The sequence below is a fragment of the Camellia sinensis genome, chromosome 3 (genome assembly GCF_055761805.1).
Source record: "Camellia sinensis isolate YWXY chromosome 3, ASM5576180v1, whole genome shotgun sequence".
Classification (NCBI taxonomy): Eukaryota; Viridiplantae; Streptophyta; class Magnoliopsida; order Ericales; family Theaceae; genus Camellia; species Camellia sinensis.
The window spans coordinates 228,885,350-228,909,042 of record NC_138963.1 but is presented as its reverse complement, the minus strand read 5'-3'; the positions used below and the strand labels follow the sequence as shown (position 1 = coordinate 228,909,042).

The 23,693-nt window shown below is 37.4% G+C and overlaps 1 protein-coding gene across 8 annotated transcripts; it reads right to left on the bottom strand.

The window, feature by feature from the left end:
- Positions 1–2,422: 2,422 nt before the first annotated feature.
- On the bottom strand, positions 2,423–19,136 carry LOC114275478 (peroxisomal nicotinamide adenine dinucleotide carrier). 8 transcript variants are annotated; one of them, XR_014365358.1, is made up of 12 exons: positions 18,303–19,113; positions 18,062–18,157; positions 17,880–17,954; positions 14,480–14,610; positions 14,176–14,230; positions 13,354–13,506; positions 10,082–10,150; positions 9,895–10,002; positions 9,519–9,587; positions 3,542–3,714; positions 3,406–3,457; positions 2,423–2,696 (listed from the first exon to the last, which is right to left on the bottom strand). XR_014365358.1 is itself a non-coding variant. In XM_028217506.2 (11 exons), the coding sequence occupies exons 1-11, from the start codon at positions 18,381–18,383 to the stop codon at positions 2,506–2,508; spliced, it is 1,080 nt and encodes a 359-aa protein (XP_028073307.2). In that variant the 5' UTR covers positions 18,384–19,136; the 3' UTR covers positions 2,423–2,505. The 8 variants fall into 8 exon arrangements, 5 of the variants coding, with proteins under 5 accessions (XP_028073307.2, XP_028073310.2, XP_028073308.2 ...); XR_014365359.1 differs by having other exon boundaries at positions 3,406–3,452; XR_014365360.1 differs by having other exon boundaries at positions 3,406–3,452; positions 14,480–14,586; positions 18,303–18,965.
- Positions 19,137–23,693: the final 4,557 nt, after the last annotated feature.

Here is a 23,693-nt window from a genome sequence, read left to right as displayed (position 1 = left end):
ATTGTTGAAAAAAAATTTGAGCCCACCAACTCATTTTTCTATTAGTGATTACATAAATAAAATAAAAAATAATAATCTCGTGTAGAGAATAAGAATTTGACTTATATGAGTAAGTATAGGCAAAACCCAAGAAACGGGAAAACTATAATGTCAAGACCAAAACTAGATTGGTCAACAAAGCACAATGATGTGGATCACAGCGATTAGTCATGAAAAGTACAATCCAATCCATCTCTAATAAATAACTTACTAACATATTACACGTATTATGCTCGGGATAATTATAAATATTTATTTTTATTTTAAATTTTTTTAATATATAAATTATATGTTTTAAGATTTTTATAAAAATAATTTAATAATTTTATCATTAATCATAGTGTATGAGAGAAGTTAAAAAGGTACTACAATAACTATACATGAGTTATATCTATAATTATTTATATGAGGGAATTTTAAATATTGATTAAGAGATTTTGACCAAATCAATAAATGCAGACTTGTGGAAAGACATGTAGATTGAAAAAAGTTAATAAATGTTGATCAGAAAATTTTAGCCAAATCAATAAATGCTGATTTTTTTTTTTAAATGCCTTCTTTTTTTTCTTTTTTATATTATATTAAAGTTTAATATTTTGATAATAATCATATGTGTTTGACTTTTCAAGAAATTAAATGTCTTTTTTTTATTATATTATATTAAAATTTAATATTTTGATAATAATTATATGTGTTGGACTTTTTTAAAAAAAAATTATGCTTGTTCTTAATGCATTAAAGTGTTATTATGAGGGATAATAATCATATGTGTTGGGACTTTTCAAAGAATTCATATGTGTTGAATTTTAAAGAATTTTTTTTTATGTTTGTTCTTAATGCATTAAAATGTTATTATGAGGATAAGACTTGGGGATTGAGAGAAGTTAATAAATGTTAAGATGTTTTTTTTAAATCAAAAAATCAAGAAATTTAGATTAAGAGATTGGAACTCCCACAAGACTTGGGGTTAAAAACTTTTTTTTACTTAATATATTGTATAGATAACAAAGCATCATCCATCCAATGAAAAAAATATATCCGACGGCTTATAATGACTGCAAGTTGAGCATTATGTGGCTATAAAATGAAGATCCAGCAACACTACGTGTACACACAAAAGAGAAGGGAACAACGAAGGGAACAGAGAGAGAGGGAATTGAATTGTATTACACTAAGGTCAAGTTTGGCATGATTGAAAAAAAAATAAAAAGTTAAAAAGTCATTATCTTATTTAAATCACATCATCTTATTTAAGTCACATCACCTCTCTAACACATCACTTCAAATCCAACCCAAACCTAACCCATATTTCATAAAAAGTCAAAAAATACACTTATTTAGTCTTCCCAGACTAGGCCTAAATTTTCCTAATCTTCAAGTTATTCTTCATCCAATAACTTCTCCGTCCCTATCACTGCAATTAGACCACAAGTACTGTAAGAAAGGAAAGCATATTGTCATGTCTCAGATCTGAACAATAGTTTACCATCATGACCAGTCGTCAAGATAAGAGTCCAATGATATATCAACTCACAATCAGAGGTCATAAATAAACACTCACCCGTTTGCAATACCCAAGGCACATCATCAGACCTGCATTTACCATGCTCAATGTATCGAGCGCGGATTGTCGGCCGCCCAACCCGGCAGCCAAACTCAGCAGCCCCCAAAACGACGTCGTTTTGGGGGCAAATTTTCAAAAAAAAAAAAAACGCAGAGGAAGGGAGGGAGGGAGGGAGGAAGGAGGAGGGAGGAGGAGGGAGGAGGAGGAAGGGAAGGGAGGACTGGAGGGGGCCATAACCAGTGGGGGAGGAGGAGGAGGAGGAGGAGGCGACGAGCTGCGTCGGCCGGCGACGGGCTGCGACGAGCTGCGATGGCGAGGCGAGACGACGACCGGACGGCTGCGCAGCCTCCTCCCTCCTCCTTCCTCCCTCTTCTCCCTCTCCCCTCCCCTCCCTCTGGTTTCCGTTCGAGAACGAAGAAGACGAGAACGAAGAAGAAGAAAAGAAAAAAAAAAAAAAAAAAAAAAAAAACCCCCAAAACGACGTCGTTTTGGGGGGCTGCCGGGTAGGGCCGCCGGGTAGGGCGGCCGAGGATCCGGATTCCAATGTATCACATACATTTATGCCGAATTTAATTGGAAATTTGAAAAGAAATTTGGAAATGGAAAGGAATAAAATGAGTGAAACTGGATGAAATATAAATATATTTTATTTACATTTGACCTACCTTTTTCTTTTTACTTTCCAAATTTCTTTCTAAATCCTCAAACCAAACATATCGTTAGTAGATTTTAAAGGTTCAGATTATATTCATCAATGGACTTGCAACTCTTCAGTATTCTTCTCTCTTAGTCATGTTGAGCATTAAGCACTATCATAACTGACGTAAAACAACATTCATTTATTGCGAATGAAGAAGAGACCAGAAGAACAGTGCATTTAGTTTTTATACAAGCCAAAGGAATCATTTCACAATATTCAATCGAAATTTCTGGCATTTATCTGCGAGCACCGCAAAAGCCTTAACAAGCTCTTCCTTAACCATAAAAAGTACTGAGGCTGCAAAAACACTCTGTACTATCTTTGTGCTCATCCCCTTGTAAAAGCTGGACAACCCTTCAAAACGGATCATCTTCATAATTGCATCAAAAGTACCTGTATTGCAAGGAACTCAATTACCATTTTGACAGCCATAAGATAATATTACTTCACTTTCTTTTGAACAAACAGAACTGAATATAGAAATTCCAAAACAACGTAGGAGAATCCATTTGCAAGGATAAGGTTCGTCGATGTTCTGTATTTCACTGGGCAAGGATAAGCTCATTTTTATCAAATTGGTAAGGACAGAAAAAGACTAGAAGATGCGGATTGCACGAGAAAAAGTACACTAAAATAAGCATTATTAATGTCACTGCAAAGCATGCAGATGGAACTGCAAGAAGAGCAAATCAGAAAATGAATAGAAGATAACTCGACAAACAAAAGAATACTAAAGAGTGGCACTACCACCATCAGGATATGTTCAATCATCCTTCATCTATGAATAAATGCTCTGTTCGAAAAAGAAATAAAGAAGTCTGAAAAGCATCATTTCCACCATTCCATTTACGTGTTCACCATTAATGCACAAATTCTTATAACAACACTCCTCTACATACATCCATGCACTTTTAGTAAAACTTCTTTTGTATGAACTGATCTTCCAGGGCTTTCAAACAATCAGAGTTGAATGAAAAATAAGGATGTGGAGAAATTCTAAAATCTAATGAAAAGCACTTCAACATTTCTTTTATCTAATGTAAATGATTATTATTTGATAGAATGAAAATGATGCTATGCATTAGCATATAAAAAAACAAACCTGAATATCTTAACATGTTTCCACCAATTTCCTGCTTTGCTTGAAGCCTGGACTGCACAGTTATCCAAGACAACATAATCAACAGAACACTTCAAAAAGAGAGTGCATTTTGTTTTATGTAAACTGAAATACGCACCAAGAAAAGACATAATTCACACTTTTTGGGGTAATCTATCCAAAGCTCCAACCAGCACCTCATCAAATATCAGGGTTAAAGTACAATGCCTCCTCGCTCTCTCAATTTAAACTTAATCTTCAATGCCTATTCAATGAACCAATAGTTGGTTGAATGTTGATCGAGAGGTCACCCTGTTAATTTGGGGAAAAGGGTTGATCAATGAATGATGCTCAGGTTGTCAAATCATAGTCATTTCGAAAATGCAAATTGTGTTTTTGGAGACGAGAGAACGAGTCCAGGAATCAAAAAGGGATTTTTCTTTTATTAAGGTGATGCAGAGCGTATGCAGGGGTTCTTTTTGCTAGCAATATAACATCATGAGAAAGCCAGATTCTGATTTTCATTTCTCATTAATGTTTTTCTTTATTAGTCAGTCCTTTGACTTTTTGTTAAAATGTACCAAAACCTACCACTACACCTACTCCACCCACTTCACCTACTCCACCTACTACTCCACCTACTACATACCTACCTCCTCTAATCTTCTACATATAGGACTCATTGTAAACACAACATACATCAATCAATAATACAATCTATATCTATACAATTCTCTATTTCTCTTTATACATTGAATTTATTTCTCTTTATACATTGAATTTTAACATGGTATCAGAGCTATAAGATTTAGGCCTATATTTTTTTTTTCTCACCGGCGGGCAGTCGGCCGGCAACCTTGCCTTCACTGCCCGCTGGAGTTTTCTACACATACCTTCACTCCGCTGCATCTTCAACTCTCTCTCTCTCTATAGATATATATTTTATCGTTTGTCGAAGTTTCGCTCTCTTTCTCTTACTCTGCATTTTCTACTTTGGAGAGCAGTTGTCTGGCTTTGCCTTCTCTGCCAATGGGTGGGTGCAATCCTATGGATCTCGTTGTGTGAAGCCACCAATCATCTTTGGTGATGTGAGCCGCCCCATGGCAATCACCGTTTTCTGGTCCTCTATGGCTCAAAGCATGACTGCTCGCCCAATGAAGGGAATGCTTACTGGGCTCTACGACATTCACTCTCCTAGAATACCATCAACCGAAGAGATTGCTGATAGAATCAACAAGATGCTTCAAGTGCTCGAGACCAACATCTTGTGGGTTAACCCCGACTGTGGGCTCACGACTCGCAAATACCACGAAGTTAAGCCGGCCCTCCTAAACATGGTTGCTGCATTTGAGAAGGCCTCTGGCAAGAAAATCCCCATCAAATTGTGTCCAAGAAGAGCAGGTGATGCCACTGCAATTTATGCTTCTACAGAGAAAGCTGAGAAAGAACTTGGTTGGGAGAGAAAGTTGAGAGAGAGAGAGAGAGGAGAGGACGCGTGAGAAATGAGGTGGTCAAAACCCTGGTCAGTTATGGATTTTTTTTTGTTTAACCTACACACCACCATTCCCTATATAATTCACATGGTCTTGTTCCCCATCTTTTCATATAATATAACCCATCATCCCTAATTACGCAGTCCAACCTCACCATCTCTCTCATCTTTCCACTTTCAAACCCACAATCCTTTTTTTAATCAATCCACTCCCTCACTTTCTTTAAACCTCTCTCTCCACTCACCGACTCCCTCACCCCCGAAAAGAATATCTTTATTTATTTATCTTATCTTTCTTGTGTTCCATTTTTCAAACAAAAAAAAAAAAAAAAAAAAAAACCAACACCAGGGATCTTTTCTTTTTGACAACATAATCATCTCTCCCACCAAAACGACATCTTTCAACCTACCCATCTTTCTTTTCCCCACTAAAATATATTATACTAGCCTTCATTGATTCCACTGGATTCCAACACTTCATTTTATATATTATTATTATTATTATTTTAACAAAAAAAAAAAAAAAAAAAAAAAAAAAAAAAAAAACCAAATTTCATTCCAGTTGATTTTTCTGCATTACCACACCTTCCATTCGAGTTTGCAAAACACACTTGCTTTATTCATATCAGGGATCCACCCCGATCACAATTTTACACCACAAAAATAAATAAAAATAAAAATAAAAATAAAAAAAAAACACAAACAAAACCCAAACAACCACATCCACAGGCAGGATTTTTCTTCTCTACTCTGCCGCCGGTCTCTTCTTCTTGCCTCCGTCCTGTGTGGCTCTTGACGGTGTTGCCTCCGTGTTTCCCACTCCACTGGGCACGATCACTACTCCCTGCTCCTCCACTGCAGCATTTGGCGGCCCTCCAAATCGGAACATCACGGTGGCCTTCCGCTTCAGCTCCTTATTTTCCGCCTTTAGCACACTTATCTCTGCTCGCGCATCCTAATACATGCGCTGGAGCAGAGCCAGTTGAGCGTTTAACTGCTGCACCTCATTTGTCCTACTCTGCAGCCGGTGCGACAGGTTTGTGACCGCCGTCATGGTCTCCACACATGACTTCAAAGTATACTAATTGGCCTCAATATCAGTTTGCACCGCCATTTTTTGCTCCACCGACCGCATCGGAAAGTTCAACGGAGCAAAACCAGAGGTGTTTGGTTGAGGTTCACAGGCCACCGCACCAGTTATCTCTCTTGTTGACTCGTTGAGGTCGGGAAAGAGAGTGAGCAGACCACGGGAAGAAGAGGCTATGTTCTGGGTAGCTGAACGGGAAGAAGAAGCCATGTTTTTTGGGTTGCTGAGTGTTTCAGAGAAGGGTTGGTTACAGAGTGTTACAGAGTATCTCTCTCAAGACAACGAAGAGTTTCTCAGAGGTTTTTAGCCAGTTTTTTGTCTTAGCCTCTGCCTCAGCCTCAGCATCCGTCTTGGTTAAATAGCCAAGGCAGACACGCGCATCGCGCGCCACTTGACGCCAGACGACAAAACGGGCGCGCAAGCCAATGTGGTGACGCGCCTCGCCATCATGTCCGGCACATCTTTTTATGACTTGGGCTCGCCTTTTTATGGATTGGGCACGCCTTTTGATGGCACGTCTTTTTATGGATTGGGCACGTCTTTTGATGGCACGCCTTTTGAAAGATTGGGCACACCTTTTGAGAGTGCGACTTTTAAGAGGTCCGACAAGACTCTGTAAACTGTCCCGACATTGATTCCGGTTAGCTCCTTCATGGGTCCGACAAGACTCTGTAAACTGTCCCGACATTGATTCCGGTTAGTTTCTACAAGGGTCCAGCAAGACTCCGTAAATTGTCACAACAACTGTCACAACATTGTCTACTACAACGGTCCGACATGACTCCATAAACTGTCCCGACATTTGATTCCGGTTAGCTTTTCCAAGGGTCCGACAAGACTCTGTAAACTGTCCCGACATTGATTCTGGTTAGTTTCTACAAGGGTCCAACAAGACTCCGTAAACTGTCACAACAACTGTCACAACATTGTCTATTACAACGGTCCGACATGACCCCATAAACTGTCCCGACATTTGATTCTACACCGGTCCGACATGACCCCATAAACTGTCTTCTACATCGGTCCGACACGAGCCAATGTCTTCTACATCGGTCTGTCATAACCATACAGTCTTCTACAACGGTCTGACACGACATGCCCCGGTTGCTGCCTCTTCTGCTTCTGAAGACTCTGATCCTACTACACACCGACATCCTACTCGAGCGCGTCATCCTCCAAACAGGTTGGGTTGGTCTAATACATGTTTTTCTGCTTCCTATCGTACTTTTTTATCCACTATTCATTTTTTTTCAGAACCTCAGTCTTACAAGGAGGCCTATTAAGATCTCAATTGAGTTCGAGCTATGGAGGATGAGTTGTCTGCTTTGCACAAAACTCGTACTTGGGAGTTGGTTCCTTTGCCTGCTAGTAAGAATCTGGTTGGTTGCAAATGGATCTACAAAGCCAAGACTCATTTGGATGGTTCTCTTGAGTGTTACAAGATTCACCTAGTTACCTAGGGTTTTTCCCAGGAGTATGGTATTTATTATGAGACCTTTGCCCCCGTCGCCAAGATGACTACTGTCCGTACATTGATATCTGTCGTTGTTGTTCGCCATTGCCCTCTTTTTCAGATTGATGTTAAGAATGCTTTTCTTAATGGTCATCTCACTGAGGAGGTTTACATGCGTCCTCCCCCTGGCCTTCACTATTCCTCTGGACAGGTTTGTTGTCGTCGGCGTGCTCTATATGGTCTCAAGCAATCTCCTCATGCTTGGTATGATCGCTTTCAGACTACTGTTATTATGCTTGGGTTTCATCTTTCTGCTTCCAACTCTGCTTTGTTTCTGCGCTATACCTCGGCTGGTTTTGTTGCTCTCTTACTTTATGTGGATGATATAAACATCATTAGCTCTGACTCTTCTGCTATCTCTGATATCAAGTAGCATCTCTTCTGCACCTTCAAAATGAAGAATCTGGGTCCCTTACAGTATTTTCTTGGTATTGAGGTTGCTTTTTCCCTAAAAGGTTATTTTCTGTCTCAAGCTAAGTATGCTAATGAGGTCATTCACTATGCTGGTCTCACTAATCCTAAGGTTGCTGAGACACCTATTGAGCTTAATGTGAAGCTCAACTCTACTGATGGTGTCCCTCTAGATGATCTCACTTTATATGGCAAGCTTGTGGGTTGTTTAGTTTATCTGACTGTCACTCGCCCTGATCTTGCTTATGCTATTCCTGTGGTTAGTCGGTTCGTTTCTGCTCCTCGCTCTACCCATTGGGCTGCTTTGATTCACATTCTTCGCTATCTCAAGGGTACCATCTTTCAGGGCTTACTATTGTCCTCTACGTCCTCTTTGGACTTGGCAGCCTATGCCGATTCTAATTGGGCTGGTGATGTTACTAAGTCTACATCTGGTTTCAGTATGTTTCTTGGTGATTCCTTGATCTCTTGGAAAAGCAAGAAACAATCCGTTGTTGCTCACTCTACTGCCGAAGCTAAGTATCATGCTATGGCTCATGCCACTGCTGAGATTGTTTGGCTTCGCTGTCTCCTGTCTGATTTGGGTGTCCCTCCGTTTTCTCCGACCTCTCTCTTTTGTGACAACCGCAGTGCTATTTAGATTGCCCACAATACTGTCTTCCATGAACGAACGAAACACATTGAGATCAATTATCACTTTGTCCAACAGCATCTGCAGTTTGGCTCTATCTCGCTTCCTTTTGTTTCTTCAGCTTTGCAACTAAAGGACTTCTTCACCAAAACTCACAGTACCACTCGGTTTCAGTTTCTTCTTAGCAAATTCTTAATGTTTTCTACTAAAACACCTTGAGTTTGAGCGGGGGTGTGAGAATATACGTGTATATTCTATATTTGGCATGATTGTGATTGTACATATTATAGGCGTGATTGTGTATATGCGTGAATAGGCATGATTGTATTTTCCTTTTTTGGTTTCAGCGTTAGGGCTATATAATCTAGAGTCTTCTTGTAATCAATTACACAACTGGAATATACAGAAATACAAAAAGCTTACACTTTTATGGCTGAACATTATGATGAAACTTGACTCAAAATATCAACTTAGGCTTTTTGGGATTAGAAAGGTACTATAAGTATGGCTCATATTCTAATCTGCATGATAGGACAAAGCAAATTGAAGTTTATTGCACTTTATTGAGGAGAAATTGAGTTCTAGGCTTATTACACCATTTGTGCAGATTGGGGGAAAACAAGCATATTTCTAGACTAAAGGAGTGTCAAGTGAAGCTTCTGTAACATTTTGTGCAAACTGGGCACATGAAAAATCATTGCACCAGCTTGAAAGTGAGTGTTGTTCACTTCATGGCAATTTTGTTTTTCATTGAAGTGTATAGTTCTTCATAAACACTATATCATATAAGGGGGCAACACATAAAGCTCTCATGTTCTCCTCTGTACTTCTCTTCTTCCTCTGCCACCCATTTCTTTCCAGTCCACCAAGTCCAAACTGGGAAATGGGTGGATAAACCATCAAAAAGGGACACAGACAAATTATCTTCAGCAAGACATGTCAAAAACTGCATCATCATGAAGCACACTAGAAGTGACCTCACCTTGACAACCAACAAGGGGTATGTTGACATAGTTGCTCCCAGTTTTGCCAAGGCCCCCAATAAAAAAACCTGCTCATATAAGAAAGCATTACGTTAGACACTATCAATTTTGGGAAGGCCACTGATTTGGACACCATTTAATTTGATAAGGATAGATTTGTCTTTTGAGACTTGTTGAAGACCACTGTTTTGTAGAAAATTTTCTGTTAATATTTTTTACTAGCTTTAATGTTCTTGTGAGTCTTTAAAATTTTCTGTTAATATTGTCGGAAAACTATTGCAAAGACTCATAAGAACATTAAAGCTAGCAAAAAATAGTAACAGAAATTTTTCTACAAAATATGCTTTCCAAGTCTACCATCTCACGGGGGCTTACCTCCAAGGCAGTAACATTATTTATACCCTGTTTGTTAGAGGAACGTTTGGCCCTCAGATGCTTTAAGGAGCTCTCATAAATCATGAATTGGATCGACGGATTGCATACCTAGCATATAGTAATCCTCAGTATAGTATCGGTAACTTAAAAACTGCATCTAAAATTAATTTAATTAAAAAAAACTAACCATGATTAGAGTGGGGATGATGCCTTTCCAAAATCCAGTAATTCCTGCTTCATTATAAACCTCACGTGCCTACGAACGATGTACACACACATATAACAAAGATTAAACACCAAACAAAAATTATTTGTAAAAAAAGAAAAACAAAAAGAAGAAATACCAAGAGGTAAATAACATGAACATCCAAAAATATTCAAAGCACTAAAATTAATGTGCATAACATTGTTCTAAGTTTTTGGTGCCAACTGCCAACCATGGCAATGTCAAAAATATCCTCCACAGTGACCATCATGGTCATTGAGTTGTATCTGGCACCTTAAGACACTACACCTAGCCTAATTGCACCAAGCATCACATGACAATGCCTAACTTGTGATGTAAGTTGAGTGCAGGAATCACTTGTAGCGACTCCCAACTTTGATGTGTGGCAGGTAATAGTAGGCTTTGGGGTCTAAAAGGTTAGCAACAAATATAGGGTTTTGCCAAATGATTTGTATGGGTCACAAAGAGTAAGGTTTTTGAGAATGACAAGGCAAAAATTTAGAGACGGTTCAAAGATTATTCCGAGTGTTAATAGCATCTGTTAAAAGTGACGAGCTGCTTGTATTAATTTTGCACTGTTGAGGTTGGAGTTTAGCTTAGAAATTACGATGTCTAAGAGTCAAAAGAAAGGCTTTAATAGATCTATTAGGTGGTTCAAAAGGCTAAAAGCACACAAAAACAAAAGAAAAAGAAGAAAAAAAACCTACGCATCACAACTAGTCTCACAGGCAATGGTGGGACTAAGGATGGTTGAGGGCTATGAAGCACAGACACGGACAAGTGACGACACGGACACACGGACATGCAAATTTTCAAAAAATAGGAGACACGACACGCTAGGGACACGTCCGATATATATAATTAAATTTATTTATTATATATCATAAAATTATAAAAAAAAAATTCATTAAAAGTAATAAAAAATATAAAATAACACTATTAAAAATTAGTTTCTATAATAAAATTAATAAACACATGTTATTAAAATTAACAATATTAATCAATATATATATACTTCAAATAATAGAGGTACAGAGAGAGAAGAAAATACAAAATGAAATCAGAAAAAAAAAATAAAAATAACAGATTGAGAGAGATAGATGTTACACTCCCATTCCACTGACCATATAAAAGAAAAATAAACAAATAAAAAACGAAAATAAAAGTTCAAAGCAGAGGAGGAGAGAGAGAGAGAGAGTGACTGCGAGTCAGGGACTGAGACAGAGGGAGAAAGATCGGAGAACAAGAAGAAGATCGAAGATCGAAGGAGAAGATCGAAGAAGAATCAAGAAGAGCAACAGCAGCGAGCAGCGACCACCGACGAGTGACGACTGATGAACGACCAACGAAAAGCTACTAGGTCTTCTCTCTGTTCTCTCTTTCTCCTCTGTTCTTTGTCGATTTAGGTTAGATATTGTTTTGTTTTTGCTTTTTACAAATTGACCCCCACACAAAAGTTTCATGAATTATGAAATTGACCCCGAACGTGTCCCGAATGTGTCCGTTACGTGTCCGGTTGCAAAAAAAAAAAAAAAAAATCAGACACTCTGCTGCGTGTCAGACACATGTCCACCGCGTGTCCGTGTTCGTCACTGATACGCAGCCCTCGGAGAGGTGTCTGTGCTTCATAGGTTGAGGGGGACCCATGGCCCCTCCTAAATTTTAAAACAATCCCTTTAGAATGACCTTTTCAAGTATACAATATGTTATAATACACCAAATGGCCTCCTAAATTTTTTTTGGTATAGAACATGTGTCCAAAAAAATAGATCAGGCATCTTGTATAAATAAGCGTGGTCCCAATCATAAAAATAAGTCTTTGTCTTTCTATTTTATGCATTGAATGCATTTTTCTTTTTCTTTTTTAATAAAAAATTATCAATACCTAATACAATAATTTCACCTTTAATATAATAATATTAAAAAATTTCCAGGCATGGCTGATCACCAGCCCTTGACCATATTGTGGTCTAGTCTTCTGGACTCTTGGGATTTCCACTATGGTCAACCACATCCATCCAAATTATCAAACATACTATGGGATTGACTAATTAGAACCTCTCTGAGGACTACCACGCTCCACATCATGGTCTAACAATCTTGGACTTTTATGGCCTTCTCTTTTCATGACTCGGTCCTCTCCTTCTCCAAAGACTTCTTCATGTCAATGAAGCTCTTTCAAAACATTTCTTTCATGTTGATGAAAATCTCCCATGGTACTTCAAGTTTCTAGGATATCGCAGGTAGTCCAATGTGATCTCCTCGTGGTACTGACAAGGGTTCTACCTAAGGTTGTACATACAAGTCATGCAATTGTCAACCTAATACTAGTCCTAACACTAGCATCCCCTACCCTCAAATGTCTTAAAATTGAAATATGGAGATCATGCTGTCTATAGGGTCTGGTGAAGATGAAGGGTTCATATTACCATTTAGGTAGACATTGTGGGCTTGTTTTGTGATAATGGAGTTTCCGTGGGCACAACACCAGTGAAGGGTAGGGGGGAGAGGGGTATAAAGATATTCAAAGTTGAATTTTCAGCACTGGCTATAGACCTTACATAGGCTTTGTTATTAATATTACTTGTGTATCTACATATGAAAAGTGAAGTAACTACAAAAGAGTGGAAAGGTTTGCATTTAGTTAAGACCCAATTTGAATTTCAGGTTTATAGAGTGGCAACGTGTGAATTTATACATTAGATGTAGATAGTAGCTCAATTATTGAAGGTCATTACTGAAAATGTTTTTATTGATTTTAGAGACATAATGTTGAATTTAAAATTGTTTTATTGCATGTAAAAATATATAAATAACAATAATCATTTTATGTTGTTGACTTGGTCAACAGTTAACTCTCACTGATACATTTTAATGGCAGGGGAGGTGCATGCTTATTTTAAAACAAGGGGTGTACCTGCCTTAAGGTCGAACACCTCAACAAAGGTCAATACAATTTTCCTTCTTTTATTTTTTGTGGTGGGAGGGAGCCTCATGCATTGGAACTGCTCTATTTTTTTGTGTGTTGGGTTTGGTTTGGTTTGGTTTGTTGGTGTGTGTTTAGGGGGTGGGGGCCGTCTTTAAGCGTAAGGCTTAAAGAGAATAAAACCTTCATAATATTTGCTTCACATTTAGAACGAACAATATGTGGAGAAAACATAATGAACAAGAATACCTATGCTCTAATGATGTACAACAATAATGAAAATAAATTTTAAAAATAAAAAACTGACCGCATGCAATGTTCCATAGGGGCTAGGTTTTGTTGAATCAAGTTGAGCCAATTTATCTTGCAAAGTAGAACCTATGAAATTGCTTTCAGAAGCTTCCATCAGCAGAGCCTCCCTTTTTGCCTCAATGACTTTCCTTTCCGCTTGAGTATGTGTCTAAATCAAATGTAAAACACCATGGATTGAATCCTTAATGCATTTCAAAGCACATGGATAATTTATATTTAACCAAGGTAATCACACTAACCATATCAAAACAATCAGAGGGTATGCATGCTTTAAAATTTTCTCATGAAAAAAGGAATTGTGCACAGATCATCAATTATTGTTATTTCAAAAGTTGTAAAATCGGAATGCAAGCAAACTATTTTACAAAAATTGTGGTACATATATGCCATCTGTGAAATGTGAATTGCAATTTCAGGATATAAATACCGCTTTTGCACTGACAGAACAAATACAACATTTTCAAAACCAGTAGTAGTTTTCTAATGATGGGGTCAGACTGCAGCACAGCAGGTAACCATATCCTAAACTCAGAATACATTTCTCAACTAAAACAAGTGTGGAACACTCTGCAAAACATTCAAGTGTAATCCTTCACATAATTTGTTTCCTCCAGTGTTAACAATTAAATAATACATCGATGCAAAAAACTTCTATAAATGATGAACTCCCGTTTTCTGGGAATAATGAGATTCCAATTCTGAAAAACTAATTAACAATCCCATTTTGACAACCAAACAAACTAGAAAACAATTATATCAAGAATAAGAGTAAAATTCTTATAAGCATTTATAACTGTCACACAACATCCAAAATCACCTGCATACGGGTCACAAGAACCCATATTGGGTTTGTCAGTAAAACATTAAAGGACCTGCAAAAAAAAAAATACTTAGCAGTAAGATATCATCCAAACAAATCACAATTTTAATAGGGGAATTTGATTTAACATTGTAACCCCAAAGACCCAATAAACAAACCATCAGGAACATGATAGCCAGGAGAATTGACTATTGTAAACCATGGCTCCATATAACTTTCACATGCACATCCTAATCCCTCGAAAAATGAATAAGATGAAAATAAAGAACGAAATATTGAGATTTATAAATGATTTTTTTACCCAGCAATAGCTGCCACAACAAGCCAAGAAAACATGCCAACAGTACCGTCCCCACGTCCATTGTTTCTATGGGCAATCGCAATAGCCTCAGCCTTGTTTTTGAAAACCTGATAAAAATAGTAATAAATTCCCTGGGAGCATCAGAATGAGAGTGTTAGACTACAGTGAAAATGCTGACATGAAGCACAAACACTACAAGGGTAATTTTCTAGGCCTCTAGTTAGGGAGCTTCTATTTACACATGTTTTTCCTCATTTCACACCATTTTTTTGTTCAGATATCACCTACCAAACAAAAAGTAATGGTTCGGATATTCAAACCATGAATTTTTGTTCAGCAGTTGATATATGAACCATTGATTTTTGTTCAATAGTTGATATCCGAAATATATATAAATGAATAAATAAATAATGGATGTGAACTCATAAAAAGGGTGGTATGCAAATAAAAACTCCCCTTTGTTTAATAGTTCTCATAATTTATAGAGTGCGGGTCGTAATGATACTAAATTTCAGTATAAACAATTGTTCAGTAGAGGTAGACCTGTCAATGGATTGGACCATGATATGAATACAACTTTGAATGTTTTCTGCGATTTTATATAATATTTTGATATAATGACCTGTTTATGATCCAATTACATCTAATCTTACAGACAATGAATGAACTTAAATTCAGGTTCATCATGTTCCTCAAAAAACAAAGCCAGGTCTAAAAAAACATGAAATGGGTTCTAGATTACAAGCCAAAACAACCACAAAGAATAACTAAATAATGAGAAGAAAAAAGGAGAGATTTATGGATTCACCAAGAAAGGTAGGAAAAGAAGTTCAATTTTGACTTGTAGCAACTCCAAAAGTCCAATTTTCATTAAAAGGGAAGATGTGAGAGACTGAAGTGGCAAGGTGGTTGAGTGAATGCCCAAGTTCAAATCAATGACCCCAATCATTAAAATAAGTGGAAACTTTTTGCAAGCCCAAGCAGGGAATTTATGCAGTTCAACCAGTCACTAGCATGAACTAATTAGCCATTTCACAAAACACTAAGGGCTTGATTGGTAACAGTTATATTTACAATTTTTTGTTTATATTTACATAATTTTTGAAAACTGTAAACAAAAACTCGTTTGCTTTCTATTTTCATTTTCAAAAAGTTCTAAACAGTTAAATTTTGTAAACAAAAAAAAGTTTGTTTCACTACTTTTATTTTATTTTATCTCCATTTCTTCCTCTTTCTTCCACCCATTCCGACCACCACTCATTACTTATCACTACCGGATACCATTGTTGATGACTACCTCCAACCAAACCTACCTCAGGCACCAACCACCTTCTACTAGCAGTAACCACCTTTGGCCACTACCTCTTGTTGAAAACCACCTTAGGTGGCCTAGTCACCATCTCCGACCACTGGCAATCACTTGCAGCTATCACTTCATTGCTAATCACTTTCAGCCACTGCTAACCACCTCCAGCCACCACCTCCCACAGCAACAACCACCTCCGGCCATCATCTCCAACCGTCGACAACCACCTCTTTTCAATTGTTTTTCAAAATAAAATTTTAAAATACTTGTGTATCAAACTTGTTCTTTTTTTTCGTTGTTACCCAAAATAAACATAAACATTTTTAATGTTCTCCGTAAACTAAAAACAATAAATTTTTTAACCCCAATTGAAATGAACATGAAAAGGGAGACTGAATATCAAATTTCGCTAGATATCCAATCATCCAAACATATTTCAAGCTTCCAAGTAGGGGAAAGGTCCCCATTCTACATATGAATGTATTGTGAATATTCATAAATTTTGAAAGAGGGCCTGACTGCTATTTACCCCTATCTTTTTTCTTGGGGCCCCCACTTCTTTGAACCCCCACCCAGCTAGATGAGTCCCCTCCATTTTCTCTTCGAATGCCTACCTTAATTCCAACTATACCCGTAACCCCAAACCCAAACACTTGACCCCACTCCAACCACCACCTCCGGCACCACTAACGTTGCCTCCGGCAGCCAATCCACAACTTATTCAACGGTGACCTCGTCCCCTCCATGTCCGACCGACGCAAGCGTTCTTCTTCTTCTTAAATTCCAATACCCATTTCATCAACCCTCATTCTCTTAAACCCAACATTCCCATAACCTCCATTAACCACATCAAAGTCTTCAATCTGAGCTTGATTTTGAGAGAGAAAGATGGGAGTGGATAAGAGTGGTGGAATAATGGTGAGACTTTTCTGGGCATACACAGACAAGCCTTACGCTTCTCGTCGGAGACAGATCCTCTCTCAGTACCCTTAAATCAAAGACCTCTTTGGTCTCAATCCTTTGGCTCTTCTTCTTCTCCCCTCACTTCTACCACTGCTGACGGCCCCCTTCCTTTAACGGCAACCTCCCCAGACCCAGCCACGTCGTCGTCCCTATTGGCTCATCACCTCTCGCCATCGCCGTTGTGACCCAGCCATGCTGTCACCCCTGCTCGCCTCTTGCCGTCGCGACCTAGCGATCTCAAACCAAATCTGGAGAGGAGAGAGGAACAGAGAAGAAGAAGAAGAAGAAGAAGAGGGCTAGGGTTAGGGTTTTGGGAGAAAAGGACGAAAAAGAACAAGGTGTGGTTGCGATGATGGCGGTGGTTCGGGGTGACGGGAAGGTGAACAGTGGCTGCCAGAGGTGATGGAATTAGGGTTAGGGTTTGAGAAATTAGGATTGAGAAATGTTAGAGATCATGAAAGTTTTGTCATGAAAAGGGTCATGAAAAATTTATGACCCTTAGATTACCTTGATTATTGTGTGGTGCTTTATTGTAAGTGTAATCCAAAGGTCACAAATCTTTCATGACCATTTTCATGAAAGATTTTTCATGATACCTAGCATTGCTGATTAGGATTAGTGGGTTAGGGAGGATGAGGGTAGAAATAAAATTTTATCTTTGAATAAAATTGGAATTAAAAAATGACTAAAAGAGAGGGGGTCCAAACAAATAAGGCAGGGGTAAATAGCAACCCTCATTTTGAAAACTATATTTTAGTGCTACACTAAATTCCTCAAGAAATAAGGGTTGGGCTTATATGTAGTATATTGGCACTACAAAATAGGGCTTAGGGCACCAATGCTTGCAAGAGATCCCACAACAAGCCAACAACAGCAACAACGACACCCACACACAACCGAAACAGTGAGTGTCCAGCCCTTGTGACACAGGTTAGGAGATCGCAGAAAACACACAAAGTGGCCAGCCACAACTCCTTCCTCCTGTTTATGTTGTCTATATAACTTTCTTTGAAAAAATGTAAAAGCAACTAATAGAAAGACTTCAAATATTGGAATATAGGCGCATCTATGGTCTCAGTTTCATATCCCAGCCAATTAGTACAAGTGCGAAACAAGAAATGTACGACCGACCTGTGAAGCAGCTGTTCCAAGCAGAGAAGGCTTCAGGCCGCTGTAAAGCCCTCCCCATCCTTCGCCTCTCACCACCTTATAGTCAGAATAATAGCCGTCGATGAAAACATGGGAATCAATAAATGATAAGAAACTCTTAAAAATACCATAGCATAATGGAAAGTCGACTGGAAAAGGTAAACCTTGAAAATTTGAACAAGTGTTCCGCCTGCAACAGGGGGCGAGCGCCCTCCTCTCTTAGTCTTGGCAACTCTCTCAGTCTGTTGGCGCGTATTCACCTGCAAATAATCGGATGCATGTAGCCATTTAGTATGAACAAACGTGAGCGCCAAAAAGAGCGACAAGCTTGCACAAAATTAAGGCGGTCACAACGTTTGCAAAATAGAGTTTTTTTTTTTTAAAGTATGAGTGAGTGATGTGTACCGTTTGGAGGGGATAACTGATGATCTGGGCGATGATACCGCCACCAGCTCCCGCCAGCCCATTCACCAATGCGTTAGACATGCCTTCCAATTCTGCACAGATCGGCTAATTTTTTTTTTCTTTTTTGTCAATTTCTCTTCTCCGGTTTCGAGTCTACTTCATCATGTTGTTGATCCCACTCATCCTGTAACCGGGAAGTGGGAAATTGGTAATCCCTTTTCCTTCTGCCTAAAAAGTAAGTATCATCTTGAAACGGTTATAGAGCGGCCGAGCTTGGGGCGGCGTGTCAATTCTCAGGCTTCAATTGCAGTGTTCCACTTCAATAATGGAAAGATTGCATGGCTACGATGGAGCCACATCGCGTGCGTGGGAAAGGAGATGAATCGGAACGATGTCGTTTTAGACACCAATGTTTTAGACACCAATCTCAACGCTCTCTCTCTCTCTCTCTCTCTCTCTCCCTCCTCCGATTCTGCTGCCAACAACAGATGCGATCTCGTTCCCAATTCTCAAGTCTCAAAACTCCATGAACAAGCCTATTTCAGTTCAACAAAAATCAACAAGGAAACCCCAAATCTTCTTCTCTCACTGTGATTTTCTCCAAATCCATGCCCTTTTTTCTTACATACCTCTCCTCTCTACTTCTCCCTCTATCTCTTTCATATCTTTCTTTTAATCATCAACTAATCAAATTATTTATACATTAAAAAATCTAAAAAAATTAACTACAAATTAAACTTGTATACTATCATTTTCTGAAATGGCCTCCTCCGTGGATACTTGGACAGCTTTCTGATATTCGAACGACTTCAGGGGAGCAGTCCGTTTCAAGCCGTTCAAGAAATGAGATTGCCGTTTGGTTTAATTTTGAAATTTAAAAAAAATAAAATAAAAATTTGTGGAGATTTAAAATTTGTTTGACTTATAATTTGTTTTTAAATTATTTTTAATCACTTTTTTAATTTTAATTTTAATTTTTTTTTCTTTTTCTCCTTCTATATATCAATTAATTATTTTTTCTTCCACTCTTTTATTTTTCTGCATCTTACGTATTAATTAATTCATTTTTTTTTTTTTTACACCCATCCATCTATTAAAAAAATCATTATGAACTACAAAATTCTAAACCATGAAACTATTTCAAAATATACAACTAATTAAGTTTCTAAATTTTGAAAGCTCTTTTCAAAATTTATCTTTCAAAATTGATTTCAAAACTAAATCAGATGATTTTTTATTTTATTTTTTTGGCTAAAAATTAAAGTTTCCAAACAAAGGAGCCAAGAAAAAATATGGAAGATAACAAATTTGCTATTCATTAATTTCCTTTTTATTTGGATAAATAAAAATATAAAATTAAATTGAATAAAAGTTAAAGATAATGATTATTTTTTGTTAAGGTGAGGCACCAATAAATTTTAAATAGTGATCTTATGAACTATTTGATCCTCCTTTTTTTCTTATAGATCCAAATGTCCTATTTTAGTGTAAATTATATAAAAAGCCAAGCATAAATGCGCGTGTTATGTATTAAGGGATAAATATGAATTTTTTCATAATATTAAAATTACTAAACGTAACGTTTCAAAGAAAATCCTTTAGTGTATTTTTTCCAAACTTAAAAACGTAACATACTAAAAAACTCTTCAGTGTACTTTTTTTCAAACGTAACATAACATTCCAAAAAAAATCCACACTAAAAAAAATTTAATATATTTTTCTCAAACATAACAACATAACACCCCCACCCAGGGACAGAAGGAAGAAGGGATCATGAGGGTGCCCCTCCTCAATTTCTTTTAATTATACTAGTACCTATATATTTACAAAGTGTTTTTGTTTAACCACTGAAAGATTATAATTGTGTCCACTCTAATTTATTTTAAAAAAATTTAAATGAATATTGTCCCTTCTTAATTGAAAAAATATTACTCACAATTTAAGTCTTAGAGTTTACTAATGACATGTTAAGTTACATATCAACTTTTGATGTATTACAGTGGCATAAGGACTCTTAATTCATAAATTAGTCTTACTTTCTTTTCTCTGTTTTCTCTTATTTTTATTGTTAGGGAAATTACACATGTGGTGTTTGTGGATTGTCAATTATGTCAAATTGATCATATAGTTCCAATTACATCAATTTTATACTTTAATTTTTTGCATTATATCAATTTAATACAATTAGTAATGCCCATTAATAAATTGAACATAAATTAAGGGGAAATAAATTATCTATTCAGTATTCTTAAATTGATTGAAGAATTGATATACAATTTTAAATGTATAAACTATGTATATAATTTAGATGCCAACTATCACGACTCAAATCCGCCCGTATAGGTTTAGCATCGTAACTGACCAGTAATCCTGGGATTACCGAAGACCTTTGAGACAGATACAAAACAGATGGTGGTTATGAATAACCAGTTCCATAAAGGAACCTCCGGATCTGGATAACAGATAACAGATATGCTGAGCTTCATGATGGAGCCTCCGGTACGAGTAATAGATAACAAATATGCTAAGTTCCATGATGGAACCTCCGATATTGGGTAACAACTAACAAATATGCGAAGGATGCCACGAATACTTGTCAAAAATTGGACAATCATTCATTGTCCAGAACATAACATTTCATAAAACATATCTTATTTCATCATACAAAAAATAAATAAAGTTAAACATAGTTTTACTAAGTTATTACTCACAGATAGCTGCAGAAGCAGATCAGACAGATTCGACAGATCAAACAGATTAAGTAGACAATAACGCGTGACCTACACAAATACATAACATATACACATTAAAACACAATATTACTTCCTTGATAAAACTAGACTTTTCTTGTCTTTTTCTGTCTAAGTAGCCCGAAGTTCTACTATGCTTGTTATTTCTTATTCAAATGAACCGGGTTCTTATTTCACATATTCTTTCATTACTAAATCCCTCTTTTTCAAATAGACCGATCTCTTACTTGGCTTCTTAATCAATTATTACTAAATTAGTGATTTATTCCTTGACCAGTTAATTTATGTTGATTGTTAGTTTATTAATCTTGTTGAGGCATAATTCTTGCCTAAGAATGTTTGGAAAGTAATGAGATGAAAAATATGAACTAAATGCCATTTTTTCAAAATATACTGAAAAATAGTTGTTCGCTAAAGCGAACTTCTTATCACTCGAGCAGTCTGTAGAGACTACAAAAGTAATGGAACCCTTCAATGTGCACTGAAATGGTAATTATACCGCTCGAGCGATCTGTAAAATTTCAAGATTATGGATTTCTCAAAAACGGCTTCCAACGCATTTTCAATCTTTAAATCCATACTTATCTTGATCAAAGCCATGAAAATACCTTAGAAAATATAAATATTTATTTATTTATAAATTATTTGCTCAAAATCTTGAAACATAATAATTAATTTATTTAAATCAAAACTTTACTTAATTTCAAAATCAAAACCCATGAATTCACGGTTTCTAAAATTTTTCTTCAAAATCAGATGCACAATGAGATTGCATATAATTCGCGGAGCTTAATTTAATTATAACTTTCAAAATCAAACCTAAAATAATTATTTTCTAAATTAACTCTCATAAACTTGATTTTAGCTCCAATTCATCATGTGTATGCTATTTTCTGACCACACTGCCAAACAGGTACTCAGCTAGAGAACACCGGCAGAATAGATTGCGCCCGAACGACCTGTCACAGAAAGAAAAGACTCCGACGGTGGTTCTTCCACCCGGGGGCACTCCGACGATCAAGTCAATACTTAGTTATCTCTCAAGGATAATAATTAGTACTTAACTCATTAGCCAGAATACAAAAAGCGTAGCTTAGACTCATGAGAGTGCCTTACTTTTATAGTCAGCACTGTCCTAATCCCTGTAGAAGCCTAGCTTCCCTTGGACTCTGGCCCAATGCCCATACTGGACTCTCTAACAGATAAAGATAAACTACCTAAGAGCTTTATCCTTATCCAGACTGAAGTCCTCCCCCATTCTAGGACTCTTATAGCTTATCCGTTTACCCCAGGATTCCGGCATCTTCGCAGACAACCTCGGCCTAGCTGAGATCATCTCGGCATCATGTCCAGGACACGTGGCACCTCGGCTGGCACTTTGGGGCCATTTTGGCCACATGTTGCTACTCACAAAATATGTCCCCACAACTGCCCCCTAGGTTCTATTACCTCGACATCCAGAGGTAATAGAACCTATATCATTTGAATCTATATCACGTCGGCTAAGTTTGTTCTATCCTTCATTACCGAGGTCATCATTCATCAGCTCTATATGTCAAAGACTTGTAGTCTGTTTTCTAAAATGTCTTTAGAACCAAGAACCAAAATTTTCAAGTTCTTTAATCGAGATCGGCCCCCAAGCTGAGGTGTTTACTTCATTAAATCAAGAACGCCAAGAGTTTTTACACGCGCGTGAGCTGTCACGCACAGTAACTCAACCGTTTCTGCCACGCGTCTTGTCCCTATTGAATCGTACCTGACACGCGCCATCAGGTCACGTCGCTTCTGCGCATGCCGCCTGACAGACACATCGTTCTAGGCACACTAAATGCGTTTTTACCGCCTTTTCGCATTTTGATCAAAATTTCTCCTCTCTTCTCGTCTTTTCAATTTACAATCTTCGATTTCCGTCAAGCTTTCAAGTTTCTTTCTCTAAAAAATCCCTTACCTCCATTGTTGCCTTCTTCGAGCTTTCTGTAACCACTACGTTCACCTCTTCTGGTAGGGCATTTGCTGTTCCGTTCACTGCCACCGTCTAACTCCGGCGAACCACAACCTCGGACCCAACTGGTGAGTTTCCTTGTTCTTTTTTTTTTGTGATTTTGTGAATCTGTTCATTTTCCTGCTATTTGAACCTATGGGTAAAAACTCATTTGTTTGTAACTCAATGTTGCTCAATTTTATCTTTTGGATCCATATTCGCACACATGAACTGTTCACATGATATTTGAGGAATTCTGTCACCGTTCCTTAGTTTTTACACATCTGCACACTTTTTACATGGTGTTCTTGATTTTGCTTTCTGGGTTCTGAACCATATACATACTTGTTATTCTGCCACTGTCCTTGGCTTTGTATATCTGTACATGTTTTGTAAAATGTTCTTGAATTCTTGTTTGTCTTCTTGAGTCTGAATCATGTTCTTGTTTCTATTTTCTTGTTGCATTTTGCCAGATTCTTGCCTCCAATTCCCTATTTCCACATAGATTTTAGGCTTGGATTTTGATAGAAACCACTATCCCTAGGAAAATTGGAACAAATTTCCCTAGATCTTAAAAAGCCCTCGCCCTTGCTTCTGTTTAGGGCTTTTGCCGAGGTCCTTTAAACCTTAACAAACCACTTCCCTTTGAAATCCAACACA